At 39.5% G+C, this 23,555-nt stretch overlaps 2 protein-coding genes across 2 annotated transcripts; one reads left to right on the plus strand and one right to left on the minus strand.

Moving 5' to 3' along the window:
• The first annotated feature begins 1,096 nt into the window (after window positions 1-1,096).
• abcb4 (ATP-binding cassette, sub-family B (MDR/TAP), member 4) lies at window positions 1,097-16,332 on the plus strand. Its single transcript, XM_079344601.1, has 28 exons — window positions 1,097-1,327; window positions 1,451-1,524; window positions 1,670-1,748; window positions 2,292-2,451; window positions 2,556-2,607; window positions 2,681-2,872; window positions 3,004-3,175; window positions 3,272-3,396; window positions 5,043-5,214; window positions 5,328-5,441; window positions 6,597-6,707; window positions 6,808-6,933; window positions 7,132-7,335; window positions 7,426-7,596; window positions 8,321-8,482; window positions 8,602-8,781; window positions 9,526-9,672; window positions 9,785-9,889; window positions 10,051-10,128; window positions 10,237-10,320; window positions 10,445-10,648; window positions 10,876-10,976; window positions 11,087-11,227; window positions 12,210-12,366; window positions 12,460-12,657; window positions 13,448-13,654; window positions 14,180-14,326; window positions 15,190-16,332. Exons 1-28 carry the CDS (start codon window positions 1,292-1,294, stop codon window positions 15,394-15,396), a joined length of 3,906 nt encoding a protein of 1,301 aa, XP_079200727.1. The 5' UTR covers window positions 1,097-1,291; the 3' UTR covers window positions 15,397-16,332.
• A 378-nt stretch (window positions 16,333-16,710) lies between these two features.
• crot (carnitine O-octanoyltransferase) lies at window positions 16,711-23,555 on the minus strand. The gene is made up of 17 exons (XM_079344602.1): window positions 23,391-23,555; window positions 21,981-22,102; window positions 21,618-21,742; window positions 21,340-21,521; window positions 21,127-21,251; window positions 20,904-21,012; window positions 20,464-20,557; window positions 20,167-20,292; window positions 19,948-20,049; window positions 19,086-19,169; window positions 18,885-18,992; window positions 18,649-18,779; window positions 18,454-18,577; window positions 18,280-18,358; window positions 17,741-17,834; window positions 17,459-17,578; window positions 16,711-17,227 (listed from the first exon to the last, which is right to left on the minus strand). Exons 2-17 carry the CDS (start codon window positions 22,093-22,095, stop codon window positions 17,107-17,109), a joined length of 1,839 nt encoding a protein of 612 aa, XP_079200728.1. The 5' UTR covers window positions 22,096-22,102; window positions 23,391-23,555; the 3' UTR covers window positions 16,711-17,106.

Below are 23,555 nucleotides of genomic sequence, written 5' to 3' on the forward strand. Positions count from 1 at the left end.
TCTGATTCATATTTAACCTCAAGTATTAGAGCAGCGCATGCACTCACAGAAACATGTCAAACCTGACAGTAGAATCAATATTTACTATTTTAACAGGAAATAAAAGCCTGTGAGCTTTCTATGTATGCAGTCAGCTCTTGGCTTGACTCACTGAAGAGGACGTACCCTGCTTTGCATAGTCCCATGAACTGCACCATTTAAACAACTGGGCAATTCTCATGATTGGGCATGGGACACAAGCTTTGGTTTGATCACCCTGTAGCTGGCCACCTCTGATGAGGGTGTCTAGTGCTAAAAGGCTGAAACAGCCTGTGACTCAAAGGTTCACTACTGATGATGTTTTCCATGTTTCATGCTTCCCTGACTCTTTTCCTATATGGGTCCAAGTCCATGACCTATTTTATAAGAATAGAAAAGAAGAAAATTGATAATTTGAGTCTCTGACTATTTTCAGTCTAAGTAAGTATCTATTTGTGTGTGCCTGTAAAGCGCTTTGGTCAGCTGAAGTTGTTGTAAATGTGCTATATAAACTAGATTTGACTTGACCCAATGTTTACCTGGCTGATCCATCTCCCCTCTTTTGGTGTTGAAAGGCCAAAACACCCTGATTCAAAGGTGCACCACTGATGATATGTCCCAAAGTTTAAATCTTTCCCACGTCTGAGGTTTGTCTGTGTTTTATTTTCTGTTGGTTATCAATAGAGAAGCTTGTGACCATGGAGGGGACATGAAAGGAGAATGCCCGCATTGTACGCAGAGACATAAGTAACATTTTAATGTTTTTATCAAATCTATGAATCTTAAATGGCTTGTAGATCATTTTGAGTAGGCCCAATGATATCAAAACCAAACATTGTTACAATCAATGATATCAAAACCAAACATTGTTACAATCAATGATATCAAAACCAAACACTGTTACAATCAATGGCCTCAAAGCCAAACTTTACAATCAATGAAATCAAAACCAAACAATTGACTGTGTTCAATTGTTTTATGTTAAAACATGCTCTTCTTTCCCCCCACCTGTCGTTGCCCCGCCCCAAACTTTACGGCTATATGTACAGTCGAAGTGTCATTTCGACTTTATGTTTCCCTCAGGACGGAAGCGAGCGATAGACAGCGCTCTCGTTTCCCTGCGATAGTTTACGACTGTGAAGGCTACAGAGCCACGTGAGGAGGGGAGAGAAGAGGAGGAGACTGGGGGAGGGTGAAGGGCAGCCTTTGGTCCAGGCGTGTGTCTGTGTGATCATTGCCACAATCAAAAATAGATTGGAAGACAGAGAGGGGTATGGGACTAGAGCGGCGAGGAAGTGGATCTGCCCAGGTTTAATTTCTTCTTTGTATTCTTTTCTTGATAAGCCCAGAACCACAGAATGAGATCCGGATCACATTGTGCTACTGGTGTGTTTATTCCTAAGTTTAAACAGAGCGGTTCTTCCTTTGACAGGATCCAGACATGGATGTGAAGGGCGAGATGGAAATGCTGTCCGCAGCCAAACAAGAACAACATGGAGAGTTAGGGTAAGTAACTCTTTTTCACTCACTAAATTCAACAGATGATTTTAAACCTGATAGTAATTTTTATCTGGGTATCAGTTATTCTCTTGTGAAGAAAGGCCATTTAACTTCATATCTGACATCAACATTTTTATTGGCCATTATACAGCAAGAAATATAGCCTCAAGGATGGAAAGAAGAAAAAAGAAAAAGAGCCCAAATTGCCCATGGTGGGCCCCATTGCTGTGGTAAGTTCTTTCATTACAATGTGAAGTCTTCTTGACTAAAACTGATGTTGATGGGCATTATGGGTTATAGTTCAGCTTCATTTTTCTCTTACACAGTCACAGAATGTTCTTACTGTGTTCGACTCCATAGTAGTGCTCTATAGTTGTTGTATTTAAATATTAGACGGAGATTAAGAGGTATAGGCTGATGTTAAAAGTGATTTTATAAGAGGTCAAGAAGTTGTGGGATCTTGTGTGTGTGTGTGTGTGTGTGTGTGTGTGTGTGTGTGTGTGTGTGTGTGTGTGTGTGGATGCGTGCATGTGAAAGGTAAAGGGGAAGCAGGGTGGGAGGATGGGAGTGCAGTACATCCTCCTGTTGTTTGGGTGTACTTTGTGTGATCCCTGCTGCGAACATATAATAGCTCCTTCAAGTTTAAAGTTCTTCTCTGTTGATATTGATTTCAAAGATCAAATTTCTTACACCCAGTAAATGATCAGGAGCTTTCTGAAAATTGCTTGTAGTATTCTTACCCTCTCTCGATCTGTTTATTTCTCTTTTTGTAGTTCAGGTTTGCAGACAGATGGGACACTGTGCTGCTCACGTTTGGGACAGTGATGGCCATGGTCAATGGAATAATTCTTCCTGTCATGTGTATAGTATTTGGGGACATGACAGACAGCTTTATAGGCTCTGTTCCACACCCCCAACTCCACAGCATGTCGAGTGAGTTTTCAGTAACAAGCCTGAGCACATGCTGTATAGGCCATCATGAAATGAATAATTAAGTTGTAAAAAAAACCTTTTCTTCGGTTACTTTGTGTCATCAGATAACACCTACATACCGATGATTAACAGCACCTTACAAGAGGACATGACAACGTAAGTCTTCTCCCATCACTACAAACACAAATCAAATGCAGATAAATGATAGTATTTGTCTCGCTCTTTCTAGGTATGCCATCTACTATTCCATCATGGGGTTTGGGGTGATGTTGGCAGCTTACATACAGGTCTCATTCTGGACCCTGGCAGCGGGGCGGCAGGTCAAACGCATCCGGTGGTTGTTTTTTAACAGCATCATGAGGCAGGAAATCGGCTGGTTCGATGTCAATGAGATCGGAGAGCTCAACACTCGTCTCACAGAGTGGGTTCAGAAAAATACACCCCCTTGTATCATATTTTACATTTTATGCCTAGTTTAGATGTTTTGTATTAACCTCTTAATTTACTCACTATTAATGTCTAGAATTGTGTTATTTACGTTTCCCTTTGAAGTGATGTGTATAAGATCCAGGAGGGTATTGGCGACAAGGCGGGAATGCTGATTCAGGCGTACACCACCTTCGTAGCATCCTTCGTTATCGGCTTCATTAAAGGTTGGAAACTCACTCTGGTCATCCTGGCTGTGAGCCCTGCACTGGGCATTTCAGCTGCTTTTTTTAGTAAGGTAAAAGTCCACCTGTGGTTGTTTTTTAATCACTGTGTAAAACAGCCCCTAACAGAAATTCTCAACAATAATTTGGTTGCCTCCTTTTCTGAACAGGTGCTGGCATCTTTTACTAGCAAAGAGCAGTCTGCCTATGCTAAAGCTGGAGCTGTGGCCGAAGAAGTGCTCTCTTCTATCAGGACAGTGTTTGCCTTCAATGGTCAAAGCAGAGAGATCAAGAGGTGAGCACAGAGCTTCTCATAAATTTGTGTGCAGATGAACATGGACCTGCGTCTGTATTATTACATATTCTTGATTTTAAAATGGCGCTTGTATTATTTGGGGCTATTCAAATGACTGATTCTTCCCTTTATTTCTATTTGATAAAATGACTTGTGTTACTTCTGCAGTGTGAGAAATAGTCCATAAAAACCTGGTTTCTAACAATGCAGGTGGATGCAATGAGTAAGGAAATGAACAGCAAATGAGAAATTATTTTAAAAGAGATATTTCAAAGCAAATGACCTGAAATAAACGTCCATTAATTGTGTGGGTGGAGTAAAATAATGAACTTGGATGCTGACAGCCTGTGTACAGTTTGATAGTAGAGTTGTGATTATTTTCTATTTAGCAAAGCAAAACATCAGTTCAGGGCAAATAGATGATGGTCTTTAAGCCAATCAGGCCCAAGGAAACAACTGTAACCCGATAAAACCCATAAAACCCCCCACTGAATTAGATTAGTGTTTCCTACTGATGGTACTTATGTAGAAGCCGTGGAGCCTTGTTTTCATTGCAACCATATCCCTGACATTTATAATTTATGTGTTTTTAAACTCATCTCGAAAATCTACAAAGGGCTACAACAAAGAAAATGTAGTTCACTGTATGTGAAACGAAAATGGGAACAGGAGGGAAATCTGGTTTTAAGAGTGGAAGATTGGGAGATTTTATGTGAGACACAATGGAAAACTTCAAGTTCAATGTTATGGCGAGAGTTTTGCTGGAAAAACCTTATAAGATTTTTCATCACCCCAGCTCAAAAGAAGCACTACACAAATTCCTCTGCATGCTGGCGACAATGCGGATGCCTCGATGCAAACCATTTTCACATATTCTGGTCCTGTACATTATTGATCCCGTTTTGGCAGGAGGTATTAAACATTTTGAAAAGGGTCTTTCAAACAGACGTGCAATTTAAATTTGAGTCGTTATACTTTGGTGACATTGGTTCTGAGAATGTTTCTTCGAATGTCAGGTACCTGTTTCGGATCCTTAGTGCTGCTAGTAGAAAAGCTATTACTAGGAAGTGGTTAAAACCAGGAACACCCACAGTGGAGGAGTGGTTTTACATAATTTATGATATGTTTAGGATGGAAAGGATTACTTTTGCTCTGAAATTACAACAGGAAATCTTTTTGAAAAGATGGGAAAGATGGTTGGAATATATCACGCCAATACGTCCATCATTTGTTTAAAGTGGATAGTTTTTTTTTTGTTTAGTTTTTTCCTTTGTCATTTCTTACATATAAATATCTGTATTCCCTCTGTAGAGGGATTTATGTGTCATTGAGGTCTACCCCTACATGTTTGTTTACTGTGTTCTTGTTCCTTTTTCTTGTTTTTTTTTTATTTATTTTTTTTTACTATATTTGAAAAATCCTGTGTTACGGGTAGTTTAGATGCCTAATGAGTCCTTGCACACTTTTGTACTGCTTTCTGTTAGCCCACCCTGGTTAGGGTTACTATTCTGGTGGAAACGAGTATCTTTGTTGTACAATTGCAGATGGTTAATTGAAAAGTTTGGCATGTTTGGACATGAAAGAATTCAATAAAAAGAGAATTTCAAAAAAAAAAAAATTTATGTGTTTTTGGTCATCTACCACAGATATAACAAGCACCTAGAGGATGCTAAAATCATGGGAATAAAGAAAGCACTCTCCTCCAACATTGCCATGGGCTTCACCTTTCTGATGATCTACTTGACCTACGCTCTGGCCTTCTGGTACGGCAGCAGGCTCGTGCTGGAAAAGGAGTACACCATTGGAACTGTACTCACTGTGAGTAGACACGCCATGACAGAAATTCTAATTGTTAAATCCCTGTAATCATTAACAATATGAACGTTTACAAACAGCTTAGGCAGCTAACACTGACGTGTCTTTTTTTGAAGGTGTTCTTCGTTGTGCTTATTGGTGCGTTTACCATCGGGCAGACTTCTCCCAACATCCAGACCTTTGCCAGTGCCCGAGGAGCTGCACATAAAGTCTACAGCATTATTGACAAAGTAAGTAAAACATCTAAAGTAAGTTAAACACCCCCAAAGTACACGTGTAGAATTTAAAAATAGAAAATCCTGCTGGACAGCTGTCAGGTTGTATTACTGTACCTGCACCTCTGTACTCTGGCCCTCTTACAAGGAGCTTTGATGAAGCTGACAACCTGGAGTCATTAATGAGATGTTAGGCTGTGCTCTAATTGGAGCTCCTGCTGTTTACATGAAGACTGGAGGTCATTTGGTTGATATTGCACAGCAGGGACTCTCCCTTTCTGTGAACTTATCGTGAGGTTACCAGAGTGTTTCACTATCACATGATGTAAGTATAGTTAAATGCAAACTAGTTCATGAAGCTTCAGAAAACATGCCGAACAACCAGTTTAACTGAACCATAGGATGATTTACGGCAAATTCTTTTCACAAGCAGCCACATGCCTGAGTTAAGTGTACAAGGCTGTTCGTAACTTACAGACTGAAACTCAAATTTGCTTTCAAGAAAAGATACAGGATGTTGCATTCTTCCAAACTATTGATTCAGTAGTACATCTGTTTGCACCTGAATGGAAATTAGCATTAAAACCCTGAAGTAAAACAAACTCAGTTTGGAATATCCTCCCAGGGGTTATTAGTGTCTTATTGTGTGACATACTTCAAAAATGTTTCCGGCAGCGTCATTGATCCTAACTCTCGTGGACATGTTTTTAAATTAGTTGGAGCTCTTTTCTATAAATCATCTTTTACTCTTTTACTTGTCATGCTTTTTGTAAATAAAGTTTTGTGAAGCGTAATCTTAAATTACACTTTATTAGATAAACTTTTGAAATACAAAGATGAGGTCTTCAGAAGAGACATAAACAAAAAAAACGTTTATCAACACAGAGCTACCATTTTCAGCAGCAAGGCAAAAGAGAAAATAACAGTGTGTGTGTGTGTGTGTGTGTGTGTGTGTGTGTGTGCTTAGCAGCATCAAGAGAAGCAGTGAAAATACACAAGGGGCTGAAGAAATAAACATTAGCCTTGTTAAATACGCTCACTCGAACCTGGAGGGCTAACAGCCTTCCTTTCATTGTCTGTTTAAGTCTCTGATAAGAATCAGGTTCTCTATCCAACTGTGAACAAATTCAGTTTTTGAAGTACAGATATTGTTCACTCTTGTCTCAACAGCAACCAATCATCGACAGTTATTCAGAGGCTGGATTTAAGCCCGACTTCATCAAGGGAGACATAGAGTTCAAGAACATACACTTCAATTATCCCTCGAGGCCCGATATAAAAGTATGTTCCTCATTAATACATTGATGTTGTTTACACAAATGACCTACACACATTATTACTTCAGTGTGTATCTTAAAATGTTCATTGTTCTCATTTCTAGATATTAAATGATTTGTCTTTGAGCGTGAAAAGTGGACAGACCATTGCCTTGGTGGGGAGCAGTGGCTGTGGTAAAAGCACCACGATACAGTTGCTGCAGAGGTTCTACGATCCTCTGGAAGGATCTGTAAGTGAAATTTATTTACATCTTAATCCAAAGAATACATTTTATCCTTGTTATATTATCTACTCTGCTATAGTCAATTGGTTGGGTCATGTTAGGACATTATAGCACTTCTCCAAGTTAGCATTGACTTCCAACAGATGTTGTCTGACTGTGGTGGACCTACATTAAGTTCTGTTACTGTTTTGCTCCTGCTTTTAGGTGTTAGTTGACGGTCACGACATCCGTACTCTTAACATCCGCTACCTGAGAGAGATGATTGGCGTGGTGAGCCAGGAGCCCATCCTCTTTGCCACTACCATCGCTGAGAACATCAGATATGGACGACTTGACGTGACCCAAGAGGAGATGGAACAAGCTGCCAAGGAGGCTAATGCCTATGATTTTATTATGTCCCTCCCTGATGTATGTTTGTATTTATTTCTTACTGTCTTCTGGGCTTATTAAGATCTCTTTTCAACACTCGGTAATATTGAGATTGTTGTCGTTGAGCAGAAGTTTGAAACACTGGTTGGAGACAGAGGGACTCAGATGAGTGGAGGGCAGAAGCAGAGGATTGCGATCGCTCGAGCTTTAGTCCGCAACCCCAAAATCCTTCTTTTGGATGAAGCCACGTCTGCTCTTGATGCTGAGAGTGAGAAAATTGTGCAATCTGCCCTTGACAAGGTAAAAACACATGTCCATTGATACCAGATTGTTTTGTTATGCTGTGCTCTTTACAAAGAAACAAATAGTTTGAGTGGTGTGGTTCTAGCATTGGTCTTTGCTTTGGTTTTCCATTTCCATCAAATTTGGTTCAGATTATGATATGGATTGATCACTCTCATTTATTTATTCCCTGACTTTTCATTAAGGCAGCCAGCAGATTGGCATTTTGGGTTTCTAGAAGTTGCTTTTGACCATAAATGTGTTATTAAAAACTGGATACTGTAGTCCAATCTGATGCCCCAATAACAACACCTTCGGACACATGAGGGCCAAACCAGCTAACTTCATGCTATTCCTCAAATGGTATCGAACCCTTTTGATTAATGGACCAAATTTTGTTTATAAGATATTAATTTCCCAGGTTCATTGATCATATTCCTTTACTTTTTTGTAATGTATGGGTGAAGTCTGTTTGTTTACTCATCACCCAGTGGGGTTCCTTTAAATTAATTGGAGAATATGGTGCCCCAATTTTTGTTCTATGAGCTTTTGACTAATGTCACCAGCTCATAAAATTGGACTCAGTTCTAGACTGATGTGAGCTACCCTCTAATCAATAACACTTAAGCCTAGTTGTTTTTTACATTTTCAAGTCAAGAAGTCAGAATGTAACTCAAGGTATCCTTGTAGCTAAGAACTGACTCATGTAATGGAGTACATCTTTACAAAACGTTGTTTGCAGGTCCGACAGGGTCGTACCACCTTAGTTGTGGCCCATCGCCTTTCAACCATTAGAAATGCAGACATCATTGCTGGCTTCCAGAAAGGTGAAATTGTGGAGCTCGGGAGTCACAGTGAACTAATGGAACAACAGGGGGTCTACCATACACTGGTAACCATGCAGGTAATGTACACACCTATAAGCACTTTGTGAAATGATTTGATTGGATTGGAACTCAAGGAGAATTTTAATCGCAGATTGTGTTATTAAATAAGGGTTATTTCTGCCTTCCTCTACTGCAGACTTTTCAGAAAGAAGAAGAATTTCAGGACGCAGAGCTGTCTGCAGATGAGAAGAGCCCATTAGTCAGATCTTTGTCAAGGTCATCTCTGTCCAGAAGGAAGTCAAGAGGCTCCTCCTTTGGCCCTTCAGAGGCAGACAAAGAAGAGATGAAAAAGTTTGAGATTCAGCAGGCAGAAGAGGTGAGCTGTGCTGTAACATCTATGCAATGGGGCAACATTTGTATATAGAGAAGCTTCAGGGGTAAATATAGGCTATACAACATTAAATAACCTCATCGTCATCCCAAAAAGTCCTTAAATCATGACATCCACACACAACATTTTTTTAACTAAAATATGAATCCCCAATCCTGTATTTTATTTGTCCTTGGTATTACCATTCATGGTTTGATTTGATGGGATTTGTTTGTGTGCTGTGTGCGTCCTATATATATATATATATATATATATATATATATATATATATAACAAATAACTATTGCTTTTTTTATCTATTGCAAACTATTCCTGATCTGACTTGAAAATATTTCCTTGATTTCTTGATTTGTTATATGATTATTTATATATATATATATATATATATATATATAGACACAAAAAATAGGATAGCTTCAGTAATACAGGAGAGTGACTTTACCTCAATTCCCAGATTACTATTAGATTAGATTTATGGAATACACTGTTAGCTAAATACGTCTTGAGCAGATATTAACTCCCTCCTATAATCCTGTCTGGATTATGTTCAAGATAACACATTGTTGAAAGATATGGCCGTACATTTGAAATATTTCTGCAAAATGGTTTTGTTCTGGTTTTGTTTTGTTTCGTGACCATCTCACCCTACACTATAGCAGTTATCTACAAAAGCGCAGATCACCACTGTCTCAGCTCACACTATTCAGCTCTTTCTCCCTCTTTCTCCAGGATAAAAATGTTCCTCCTGTTGCCTTCTCTGAAATACTGAAATACAACCTTCCTGAGTGGCCCTACATACTGGTAGGGATCTTTTGTGCCGTCTGCAACGGAGCTCTGCAGCCAGCATTTGCTATCATCTTCACAAAGATCATCACTGTAGGTTCTTGTTTCAGCATTTGTTTTTGTCACAAAAGGCATTTTAGTGTTTCACATAAATTGCAGGATTTACCAGAAAGATGGAAGCTCTGTATTTTTTCTCTCTTCTCAGGTATTTGCTGAGCCAGACCCAAAAATCATCAAAAAGAACTCTGAGTTCTTTTCCCTGATGTTTGTCCTACTTGGAGGTGTATCCTTTGTCACCATGTTTCTACAGGTATTCATGCACTCACACAAACACACATTCTTGTTGTCTTACCGAGCTTTAGAGTAAAAGTGTTGTGTCTTAAACTGTCACTCGAGTGTTTTGTCCAAATAATAGTGTTTCATCATGATGAAATGCGGATGACATGCCTTCTGCCCGTTTACTTTGAACAGGGTTACTGTTTTGGTAAATCTGGAGAGATTCTGACCCTTAAACTGAGACTCAGAGCCTTTACATCTATGATGAGACAGGTGAGTGCATCAAACCAAAACAACAACATGAAAGAGCTACACGGGATTCTATTAAACATTTTCATTTTAATGGCCAATGGAAAATGTTTTTGTCCTGTTGTCTTGTAGGACCTTGGCTGGTATGACGAACCAAAAAATAGTGTTGGAGCGCTCACAACAAGATTGGCAACAGATGCTGCACAAGTACAAGGGGTGTGTCTCAAAACTCTGTCCCAGTCGAAAGTTAACACCCCAAGCTCCTACCTCAAGAGACCCACGAAGAATCTTAAAAACTGATCAATCTGTGTGCTTTGTCCCCATTTATACGTGACCTCAGGCTACAGGAGCTCGCATGGCCACTCTGACACAGAACTTCGCCAACCTGGGCACCGGTATTATCATCTCCTTCGTGTATGGCTGGGAACTGACCCTGCTCATTCTGGCTGTGGTGCCAATCTTAGCCACAGCTGGAGCTGTAGAGATGCAGTTGCTTGCGGGACATGCTTCAGAAGACAAGAAAGAACTTGAGGAAGCAGGAAAGGTAGGAATTCAGTGTGAACGCTGCCAAAGTACGATTCGTTTGGTATTGCGCTCAAAGAACTGCTGTATAAATAGAACTAAAACAAAAGTTTCTTGTAATTGACACTGTTCCTGTAATGTTCAACCATATCATGAAAGATAAATGAATAAGGCAGAACACTTATTTGAAAAATTGTACAGAAGCACAAAAAATGTTGATTTTTTTAAATACATTTGTTGTCTTTACAGATTGCTACAGAGGCCATTGAAAATATCCGCACTGTTGTCTCTCTCACCAGAGAACCCAAGTTTGAGGCTTTGTATCAGGAAAAACTTTTAGTGCCATACATGTAAGAAACACAATGTTACCAACTCCATGGAATAAATTAACAAATGCAAATATACATTTTGGAGTTTTGTGCTCTCTTTAATATGCCTTTCTCTTACTTTCGCTTCAAAGGAGTGCCAAGAAAAAGGCCCACGTGTATGGTTTGACATACTCCCTCTCCCAGGCTATGATCTACTTCACATATGCAGGCTGCTTCCGCTTTGGAGCTTGGCTCATTCAAGAAGGAAGAATGGATGTTGAGGGAGTATTCCTGTGAGTACCAAACATTATTAGTTTCTATAATGTTTTTTTTTTTTATAAATGTGGAGATTCAAGGATTGTATTTAATAAAGATGTTGTCTAAAAGTTTTAGTCACAGCAGGAAACATCAGAAGAAAGATTTGTACAGTAGGAGAGGTTTATGTGGCCTTTAATCATTAACTCACCCTGAATCAGGTGAAGGGTTGCTGTGAATGGTTGAGATCTAAACCGAGAGCACGTGATACCCCTGAGCCTTGTTGATACAATGGACACTTACACGTGCTTCAAAGGGCTATCATAACTCAATGTGTCCTTGTTGGGAGGAGCCATCGCCTTTATTGGTATTCTACCTATTTCACCAAAAGAGAAGTCAAAGGTGCATTGTACCTGGAGAATATGAAGGGACATAAAACTATGATAGACAGAAATAGTAATTCCTCAAACCCATGAAAGATGCTTTATAAACCCTTACATATTAGTTTCCCATACTTTTCCATAAATTGGGTTTCATAAAGGTTCCCACTGTATCATGCTGAATTTTTAAAAAAAAAAAGGTAAAGCAGTCGACACAAGACATCTAGAATGATGTAGTCAATTTACAAATTAACTAACAAAAATTTATGGGAACCTATGAAACATAAATGATAAAGAATACAAAGAAGCAGATTATATGGTTTAAAATGTTTCCAGTCGAGACATGCTAGCAGCTCTCCTCCGCTGTATGGCATTACAGCAGTGCTTTAAGCTGAATGCTAATGTTAGCGTCCCAACATTTAATTAAAAGCCACACCTCTGATTGGAAGAGGTTATTGTTGTAATGTTCATAATCTTTGGTCAGTGTCTCAACATTAGAACTTTCTAATTAGTATTAGTATACTGGATGTACACACAAAACGTTATGGCCATTGGTTATGTAAGTTAACCTGAAGTTATACCTGGTAGCTTTAACTCTTCTGAGTGTTAAAACTAATGTGCATCTAATCTTCCCTCCCAGTGTGATTTCTGCTCTGCTGTTTGGTGCCATGGCTGTTGGAGAGGCCAACTCTTTTGCTCCAAACTACGCTAGGGCTAAATTGTCAGCTGCTCACCTCTTATTCCTGATAAAGAGAGAGCCCGCTATCGACAATCTGTCAGATGCGGGAGAGTCACCGGTACATAACACAGCAGCCTGACACATCGTACAAAAATACCACATGGTATTACAAACATACTAACATACTCTGCTTCATCTCTTCAAACTGTAGGACAACTTTGAAGGAAATGTGTACTTTGACCATGTCAAGTTCAACTACCCTTCACGCCCTGATTTGCCCATCCTGCAAGGGCTGAACCTGAGGGTGAAGAAGGGAGAGACTCTGGCTTTGGTGGGGAGCAGCGGCTGTGGAAAGAGCACCACCATCCAGCTGCTGGAGAGATTCTACGACCCCAGAGAGGGGAGAGTGGTGAGGAGACCAAAACACACCCACACTTAGTAGGAGAAGAGGCAAAGACCTTTTACACAATCAGTTAGCTAATGGTTAGCGAGCCTGGGGATTTATTATCGGTTTTACAGCACTGTACTGACAAGACAGGAACCTGAAGGCAGTGAAAGGCCTGTGTTACATGTGTTGTTTTATCTTTACTGCAGTTACCATTGCATTTTATATTCATGGGATTATAAAGATACTGACTGTCCTGTAAGAGAGAAGAGGATCTTATTTATATTGGCTCATTGTTTTTGTTATCACAAGGTCAATGTTTTGAAGCCTCTTCAGACGCTCCTTTGCTAGAAATGTATATTCATATTTTTTATATTTATCTCTGATTTTGTCCGTTAGGGTAGGGTTAGGGTTGTTGACTTTAGAAAATGACTGAAACCAATACTTCTATATAAACAATGCTTCACCAGGCAACTTGAATACAGAAAGGGATAGTTGAATCAAACCATTACTATCATCAGACTGCTTTTGTCCATGGCTCTCAGGGGTTATTGATTTGTTGATTAGCTAAAAAGAGACCATCTGGTCAACAAAGGGGCATTTAGTTGATATTTTCCTTGATGAAGACATAGACATGGCTAACACCATTCATTTAGTTCTTCCAAGTAAGCCAATTTTGTTTCTAGAGCTTGGAAGTTTATTGTAAAACTTTTTTTTTTTTTTTTAGCCTGGCCCAAAATTGTTTGTTGCAGGTTTAAGGAATATCTCCAACTTCTCCTTCTGCCTTGTTTTGTTCTACCATTGACTCCTTCAGGGGATGGATGATACCAATATAAAACACCTGAACATCCACTGGTTGAGATCGCAGATAGGCATCGTATCCCAGGAGCCAGTGCTGTTCGACTGCACCTTGGCTGAAAACATTGCCTATGGAGACAACAGCCGAGTTCCCTCCATGGAGGAGATAGTGGCAGCTGCTAAAGCGGCCAATATTCACAGCTTCATAGAAGAACTGCCACAGGTAAGCGCTGGGATTGGGATTTGATGTTGTGTCAGTCAGCCATGTTTGTGGTAGAAGTGGTAGAAATAGTGAGAATCTGTTTCATTAAGGAGAATGGGAGCATTGCTAGTTTAAGCTTTAAATATTGTGTGTAGAAGTTGTTAATGATAGAACAGCACTGACTTGTCTGAGTTTATAAATCAGTGATAAAGCACTACACTTAATCTGTCAGTGCAGAAGGGATTATAAAAGACACATGAGCCAACATCACAGATTTCTCTTCAACAAAATACAATAACACAACTTTCTTGGATCAGGTTTTAACTTGACTGGTGTCGGGTTTAAACTTCTTCTGATATTTAAACACTTGTATCTTGCAGTATGAAGTCTTTTCAAGAGATTATGAAGTTACTAGATAATTTGTTTAGCAGAAAGTATGAACAGTCATAATAGTGAGAGGGGAAGTTTTTGGATTCTTCTGTGATTGTTTTGGCAGTATAACAATACCACACGTCCCTTTCCCTTTCCCTCTGTTTGTGCGAGCAGCAGTACAACACTCAGGCAGGAGATAAGGGAACGCAGCTGTCAGGTGGACAGAAGCAGCGAATCGCCATAGCCCGAGCAATCCTTCGCAACCCCAAACTGCTGCTCCTAGATGAGGCTACCTCCGCCCTTGACACAGAGAGTGAGAAGGTGAGTGTTTTTCTTTTTCTCTTCCCAGCACTGGCTGATATTGAGAGGGAATTCAGAATTTGATACAGTATAATTAAACCAAACAGCTACACATATACACAGTGAGGTAAGAATGTGAACATAACCACATTGATTTAGATGAGGGAAAATATGTGTTGGGGAGTTTGTTCCTTAGGTGCCAAGTGGAAACTTGATCAGGTATTAGTTACACAGATAGGGACCACTGACGAGAAACTAACATTTACAGATATATTTGCTTTGTCATTTGATCTTCTTATGAGATCATTAAAAGAAAAGTAAAACAAAGAAAAAAACAAAGCAATTTATGATTTAAAATCCAAAACAATAAAAAATCCAGGAGCAAAAAACAAAACAAGACATATCATGATCATTCAAATGTAGCTAATTCTCGCACCTCATTTAGTCATACATACACAAATGATGTAGTAATTACTTGATTTGATACATATGGTGTAATCAGCGTTCAGCAGCAGCACAAAAAGTTCCCCGGGACTAATGGAGGGAAGACCATAGATAGATAGATAGATAGATACTTTATTGATCCCGAGGGAAATTCAAGTATTCATAACAGATCAAATTTACACTGATCAATAAATGAGTAACATTCAGCAGTAGAGAAAATAAATAAGAGGGCAGTTCCTGTAGTTCAGCCTTAGAAAGATAGAACTTCAAGCCTATTTTCTCATGCAAGACTCAATGATGTGTGCGGAAACTCGAAACAGACAAATCGCAGCGTGGAAGCAGAGCGAGAACAAGAACAGGAATCAGCAGAAACATTGGCTAATAGACTAAAGATACTCTTATGATTTAAGCTCATCTGAGGATCATTGTGCTCTTTACAGGTGGTGCAGGAGGCTTTGGACCAGGCCAGTAAGGGAAGGACATGTATCGTTGTGGCCCATCGCTTGTCCACCATCCAAAACGCAGACCGCATCGCTGTCTTCCAGGGAGGAGTGGTGGTCGAACAGGGGACGCATCAACAGCTGCTGGCCAAGAAGGGAGTCTACCACATGCTGGTCACCACACAGATGGGCCACGGCAGAGAATAAGGAGACGTGGGAAGAATACCCCACTGGTTCATTTTGTTCTTCAGAGGGCTGGATCAACACACATACTCTCTCTCATAATCTGAACAGTAAAGATGGGACCTCACTGTGGTCCTTTAAGCTGTAGTGGCCTTTTTTTTTTAAATTTTTGCACATCTGGCTACATACAGTAGTTTGGTAAAGATCAGACAAATGTGAAAGTCTAAATTCTGTACTACTGCTGTATGTTGTTGTGTTAAGGGGAATTTATACAGATGAGATTTCATTTACAAGTTTAATCAATGAACTAAATGACTGAAGTCCATTTCTCTGCTTGGGTCAAGTATTGTGCATGGTGGCTCACTGTCGAAGCTTACCATGTCACTTGATTGTTATCAGCCTTACAAGTCAAAGTCTATTGTCTAAACAATAATCACTTTCTACACTTGCTTCTGTATTCTTGTTGTTTGAAATGTTTAATTTAAGCTTGTGCCTCATACACTGGGACTCCACTATCACCAGTTATCAGTTCTCTGGAGCTTCTTAATGCCAGCAGGCCTTCGCTTCTGATTTCTACAACCAACTTTTGTAAAGTGCAAAATAGTGTTAAGTTTAAGAGATTTAAGTGAATACACTGGATTTACAATGTACCATAGTGCACCAGCCAAGCCTCTGACAAAGGGATCAAGTTATATTTAACTTTTTCTGTCCTTTTTTTTTAACTTGTTTGATAATTTATTGATTGTTAGAATAATACAGTTGTCTACAGTAAAGAAATGTATCAGTGCCTGGAAGTTTAAACCAGAAAATGTTCACAGAGCTGAGCAGGATGTAAGTTTGTTTGTTCACACACATTAGCTGTAATCACTACTTAGTTTTAACATATGCACAGAATGATTGTTCTGCCAAAGATGTTTTTATTTAACTATTAAAGTTTTATATTCAGTTTTGGAGCCACCACTTTATTTTTACATTTCTTTATAAAATCATGCAGTTTTCTCATCATGACTACATAACCTTACAGGATGTTCCTAAATCATTTTCAATTATGATCAAGCGTAGAAAATCAGTTCAATAATTTCCACATTTTCAGTTGTATATCAAAGCAATAATGTCATTAACATATAGTCATTTCAGGTCAATCATAAAGCAGAATACAGGTTGATTTAAGGCTTGAAATACTCGGTGTATATCCACCTCATATGGAAGATAACCATGCTGAACTTCTGTTCTCATCAGAATTTAAAATATCCTTCTCTAATATTCAAAGTAAGACAACCTTACAACAACCTTACAACAGCATTTATGGCTGTGGTCATTTTTAATCATCAATCCAAATCATAAAACATTTTTTATTGATCAAAAGTTACCTTCATTGGTTCAATGTGGAATGCATTTTATTTTCACAGAAAAGAACTTAAACATTCAAAGCAGCCATAGAAAATAGATTGTTCTATCCTTAGCCTCAATACTGTCAGGGTTAAAATTAAACATTCTCAATAAAAAAAATCAATTACCATCAGGAAATATATACAGAAAGAAAAACATTGACATTGGTTTTTTTAATAACTCTTAAAACCAGTTGCTATCACCTGAAGGCACTGATTCACTACCTTTTGCATTGATCTGTGCTGAGAACAAACAGGACTATCACTAGCTGTCGGCTATAAACTGGTGGTTTGCTAGCGGTCATATATGATGTGCAATTAAGCGAGAATGAGCTGGTGTGACTTTCTACAGCTGAGATGTGGTGGCCAGGTGGAGCATCTCATGCATGGAGCTACTGAACCTGTTGAAAAGTGATGCAGCGTCTGTCTGACGGTAAGATTTCCACGCTGAGATCGAGATCACAATCCTACATGAGAAAATAACACGGAAGAGAAATGATGGCAGTTTCTCAACTTGCTGGGAAAGTTCACACAATTTAGTTGTTGCACTACCTCATGAATATTAACCATACTGTGGAAAAATAGGATTGAAAAAACAACACTGTAACTTCATGAGTGTTTTGGGTTTGAACAGCACGCAAACATTGCAATTTTAGATGCAGCGAAAACCCTTTGAAACCTTTCTCTCGTCTACCCACCTGTCATCTCTGATGCGGTAGAAAAAGCCATAGCCATGGTGCACCATGGGAGCGACGACCCCCAGAACTGTGGTGTAGCCCACCAGACTGGACGACAGCACAAAGTTACCTCCACCACCACTGCAGACACAAACACAACACAATTCAGCTCACATTGACCATAAATAGAAAGAACAGACATTTTGATGGTATATCATTTTCCTCTACACCTACAAGTAAACAGTGACAAAACAAGCAGAGAACAACCACTATGTTGAAACAAATCAGCTTTCCAGCGAGTACCTCTTTGCATAGAGGGGATCCATGAAGAGATCTGGAGTGAGACGTCCCTCCTCTTTGGCGATAAGATACAGCCCAAGAAGATGTCTGTCAAAACCTTGAGACAATACACAAAATAACAGGGTTTAATATAAAAGATGCAAGTGCCCCGCCATAAAAAGTCTTACTCATATAGTCCCTACAACAAGTAACATATGGATCAAACTGTAACACTGGAGTCCAAAAAACTAAACCTGACAACAGAAGTGCATGAGTATCACAGTGCTGAGATGATGAGATGTGCGCTTCAACAGGCATATCCCTTTGCTGGCATCCCCACTGTTTAGTGACGAGTCAAAGCAACCAGCTGAGAATATCTAATTACACATTAGCTGACAGTAAATGTGAGTGGGATTATCACTGTGTTTGCAAGACGTTTTGTGTATCTTTCGCAACGTTACAATCAAAACCAAGACAATTAAAAAAACGCTAACTTTTAAATTAAGCTGAACTTTTTGTGACTCAAACAAACTTGTACATACTTGAATGTAAAGCTGACTAACCTTTTCCTTCCTGGGCATCAGCCATCAGTTTGCCGTGTTTAAGAAAGGCGAGTCTCATGGCTTTCCTCCTGGCATTAACCTGACAGGGAAATGTTTTTGTTAAATTGGTGAAAGACTGCTTTCTTACTTTGTGGAATTTTGAAACAGTGCAGCGTTCCCTACAAATACACTCACATCACAGTTGGGGTCTATCATAGCTTTACACCAGCTCACAGCCTCCTCAGTGCAGGGGCGCATCGTCTCTGTCCTGCCGTGGTAGAAACTGCGAGTCATTGCAGTCTCATAACAACTTCCTAGCCTAAGACGAAAAGACACATTTAGGGTCATGAAGTAGCTCAGACTTCAAACATCAGTAAAAGCAGTACTTACCCTTTATGTAGTTTGTAGTAGGCTAACTGCATTGCTAGTTGAATGAAGATGTCTGGATGCAGCTTCCTCTCTTTAATGGTCGACTTGCCAAACGCTGTAAAGGCGTAACACACAACCTGCAGGTCCTGTGACTGTAAAACCCGCAACAGAGTGAACCATTACAAACATCTTACCGTGCACAAGTCATTTTGAAGCAGACTTTTTCTTCAATACTTCGCTGTTTAACATCGACTCACCAACTCCAGGTATTTCTGTTTGGCGTGACGAATGGCACTACGAGTTTTTTCGTCCACAGTAAACACCAGCTCCTCAGGAGGGGGAATTGCTCTGACTGCATCCGAGCCCTAAGAAACAAAAAAAACAACAACAATGTATTAAGAGCAGCCAGATACATTTGAAGTGTACAGTATAAGGTTTTAATAGTGTTTAGCGTTTACCTTCCATTTGCCTTCTGTAGCTTTGAGTTGCTGGTCAACATACCAACACAAAGACACAAGCACCATGGCGTCATAAGGTGAATGCTGCAAAACAAATTAAAATGAGTTTTATTAAAAATGTAATGTAACCTCTTTTTCTCCAATAATGTTTATGAAAGTTATGAAGTAAAAATGAGAAACAGAAAAAGAAAGAAACGGCCCAGACATGACACAGATACATACGAGTGAGCACTAAAATGAAGGAAAAAGAATTAACAACAAAAAAGCAATACATGAAAATGTGTTTTTTTCAACCACCACTTTACAGAAAGCAACATCAACAAGGTATATAAACTAAAGGTGAGGCTACAGGAAGGTTAGCATTACAGTAAGAGAGGCAAATGGAGATGCTAAGACCTCAATGTAATATTCAAGCTGATAATATACATACTAAATAAGTGTCCAACACTTCATACAGTAGAAACGATCAACAGAGGAGTGCAGCTTACATGTGATATTTATTTATCAGGATGCATTCTCGCTGATAATATCGGCCATCATTTTCTTATCCAGGGACTGGCTAATTTTATCATTGTGAAATAACATTTATTTTAAGTTTCAATGTATTACACTAGCAGTTCTGGCTGTCACCAGCAGAGTGTGCTATACTTATTCAAACAAGCGTTATCACTGCAGAGTGTCCAGGGTTGTTTCACAGTTATATTCCAGTTGAGTCTCCCAAATTTAGAGTTTATGATGGTATTAGTAGGCTGGGAGATTAAGGAGAGATTCAGATTAAAGGCCTGTCAAATCATTTTAACCTCTTAAGAGTTCATTTTTGAGGCTTTTGAGCAGTACAGTAAAAAATTACTTTCTGACTCACATCACAGTTGGATCCAAAAGTGCCATCTGAGAACACAAGCGAGTTGTATGATTTGTCCCCCCAGCGGATGGTGGCGTTTCCTGAAAGGGCTTCCCGTGCCATCTGTGTTTAGGAAGGGTAAGACGCACAGTCAGACACACAGCTCTTTTCTTTAAGAGAAACAGTCAAAGAACAGACAGGCATGCAATCACACATTTATAAAGCTTGTGCAGCCCGTACATTTGTGTAGTTCTCTGCCGAGGAGTATGGTTTGCTTTCATCCAGTGAAATGACGAACAGGCTGCTCTGGATGGTCTCCAGGATGGTCTTATTGTGTGGATCAATGCTTATTAGATGCTCCCTGGCCTGCAGAGACAGTGAGCACATTCATAATAACCCCACTGATATTCACTTGCGCTCTTGTAAAATAACACTTTTTAAAAAAAACATTTTTTTAACAAATGTAATCAATTATCTCTTTTACATCTTATCAGTAGAAAAACAACAAAGTGTCCAGTTGGGTTCTATCAGTCCTACCATCGCCCAATGAGTCCTCTCCTCTGTGGTGAGAGCGCTCACTCCCTCACCTTCTGGCGCTCCCTCACAGGCTTTCTCCACATAGCTCAGCTGCCTTTATCACACAACAATATAAGAAAACATTGAATCTGGGATGCTTTGCAGGAAGCTCATTTGGTTGTATGTCAACAAACCTTTATTTACAGGGTTTCTGCTGAGTCTATCCATTTTAGTGTAAGACTTTTAGACCTTTGGAATACCACAGAGATAGAAACTTGAAGTCTGGCTTCCCTAAGATACAGTTCTTGTAGTGCCCTCTTTCGGCCAATTAGCAGAATGCATTCTTTTTTTGGGGTTGTCAAATGTTCATGGAGAAAGAAGGTTTGTTCCTTTTGGTGCTAGGCGGCTTCATTTTTGGATTTCAGTCCTAATTGATGTGTGTACTTGAGGTTAATTGCTACCTGAGTAGTTCTGGAGGAGTTAGGATTTTTCCATCACAGAGTGCATCAAATGTGAAGATCCGTCCACGACACATCACTACCACATGGGATGGGCACGGACCCTCACTTTCTATTACACAGCACAAAATACAAATTACACAACAGCAATACGTTGCCTCAGAAAGTGGGCTGAGTATACAGAGCAGTCCAAAAGTCAAGAGATAAGAGCTTAGCTTCATCATACCTGTTTTAAAGTAGTTATAGATGGTGTCCTTCTTTACGCCCGGCACTTTGCAGGTGCAGAAGAGCATTCTAAACTGGTCCATATCTAATGGTGTTTTACCAGCTTTCTGAGGAGGCAGTGTCTCCCTAAAACGTGAAAGAAGAAATCAAAGATGTGAAAGGGGAAGCATCTCTTTTGTAAAAAATGATTGTATGCAATGTAAACATGTCTTACGTGCGGATCAGGTTCCAGTATTGTAGTGAATGCCATGTTGCTATACTCGCCCTCTGCAGATGAGTTCCCTCCGCAGGAGGCCAACAGTGCTCCAGGTAGGGAGCTGGGCCCCCAAAGTTCACACTCAGCTGAGAGGGGGTGCGGACCTCCAAATACGCAGCATCTAACCACCAGTCTTCCAGCTTGAGTATAAAAGACACTCAGCTTAGTAAAACGTGCATCACTAAATAGGAAATCTACAACAATGTAAAAGTGACTTTTAATGCTCAGTAACACACCCAGTTCCTTTTTGCCTTGGCTCTCTGCAGCAGCTTCTGGTGCAGCTCTTTACCAACACCCACTTCAAATATCTTCACGATGTCTAATGTAGCCTTATACTCAGTCTCAGATGCAAATGGACGAACTGATAGCAAAAAAGTGAGGCAAATTAGTTCATTTGTAAATCAAGAGCACCCGCATCTTTTTAGAGATTGATCAATCATCTCTCAGGGTCAAACCTGTAGATTCATTCATTGTATTAAACGTACAACACCTTACTTTGTTCTAATACAATAACTTTCATGAGTATTCATAGTGCTAACATCGATACTGTGATAGAGTAACTCAGTGGCACAGTATGACGTACAAAGTGTCTATCCTACCTGCATCCAGGTACTTTGAAAGGCTGTTCTCTAGTGTCGGGACAGGCAGGGATGGCAGGCTGCTTTGGTATTGGAAAGTCCGCTCAGGCAAAGATTGAGACAAATTATTGGCCATTTCTTTTCTATAATGTAAAGAAACACAATACAACCATTACACAGTCTGTAGATGTACGATTTACATTTTAATAATAATAAACTATGTCCCAACATACACAAACTATGGATGGAATATCTAACAGTGTGGATAACAGATCTGTTCATTTTTAGGGCTGCTTTGACCAACTGTTATCGCAACACATTCATCTGATAATAGTTTCTTGAAGTAATGGATTAATGGGTCATTCAGACTATGGACAACATGTCTGTAATCTTCCACTGTCAAAGGTAACATCTTCATATTTGTTTAGTCAAACTTGTAAAATTCCTGAATAAAATTAAGTTTGCAATTGTATCACAAAAATATATTAGAGATAAGAGATAAGAGAAACTAGGGACAGTCGGAACTACTAATGTGTTTTATTATTCAACAATATAGTTGTATAAGCTGCTAAAATGAACTTTGTTCAACAAAGCAAACATTTTAGTTTATCTTCTAGAAAGACTATTAGACTAATCAATTCATGATCATTTACCAAGAGTAATGCTAAACCCTCTTCCACTGGGTAACATTATTCCTGTGCAGGTACACTGTTGCAGAATCAAGTTTTAAATTCCTCTGTGACCAAAGTTGGCTGTGAAGTTGTGAAAATCTGTGAGGTGATTTTCCCCTGCTGGTTTAAATGCCCCATGTTGCTCTTTTGTTTGCATACAGCCTCCCATGGCTGTGTTGCTTTCTGTATCAAAGCCATGTAAAGTGGGAACTAAAGTTAGATCTGCTTTTAGAAGACAGAAACATTCTGAACGATATTGTTAAAGTCTATTCTAAGATCATAAAACAAAAACCTCATGTTTATTTATCAGTCTGCTTAATATGGGTGTTTTTCAGACCTTGTATTGTCTCACGTTAGCTTTTCTATGTTGTTTATAATGTATTTCAACCTGCTCGGAACGGACTGCCTACCCAGGGTGTGAATAAAGTTGTTTGACTTGAACCTCCTTAGACGACTACAACAAGACTGCACAATTCTGCACACAGCGTTCAGTCGATCTCTAGATAGACAGCCTACTGAAGGACAAAGAATAACAAGATCAGTCTTTTCACTTGTGCAGCGTTATTTATCTTAAAATTAACTAACAGTGTGCAAGCTGCAGCCGATCACAGCACACTTGTCTTAGTTAGGTCAGGTTGCTCTCTCTCTCTCTCTCTCTCTCTCTCTCTCTCGGTTAACGCTTTAACAATAACACCGACATGAAGTTAGACGAACCTGATTTTCAAACTGTCTTTTTTTTTTAAACCCTCAGGCAATTTACCTTTTTCAGCTTCTGCTACCTTAGGCCCTCGGCATCCACGGTCTGCAGGGTATCTCTCTTTCAGCAAGATGTGTTGTTGTCCGCGTCAGGGCTCCTCACCTTTACCCCACTAAACTGAGTCCCGAGAGCCAGTCCGGAAGACCATACGGCGCATGCGCGAGCGAT

Source organism: Symphodus melops (genome assembly GCF_947650265.1).
Source record: "Symphodus melops genome assembly, chromosome: 5".
NCBI lineage: Eukaryota > Metazoa > Chordata > Actinopteri > Labriformes > Labridae > Symphodus > Symphodus melops.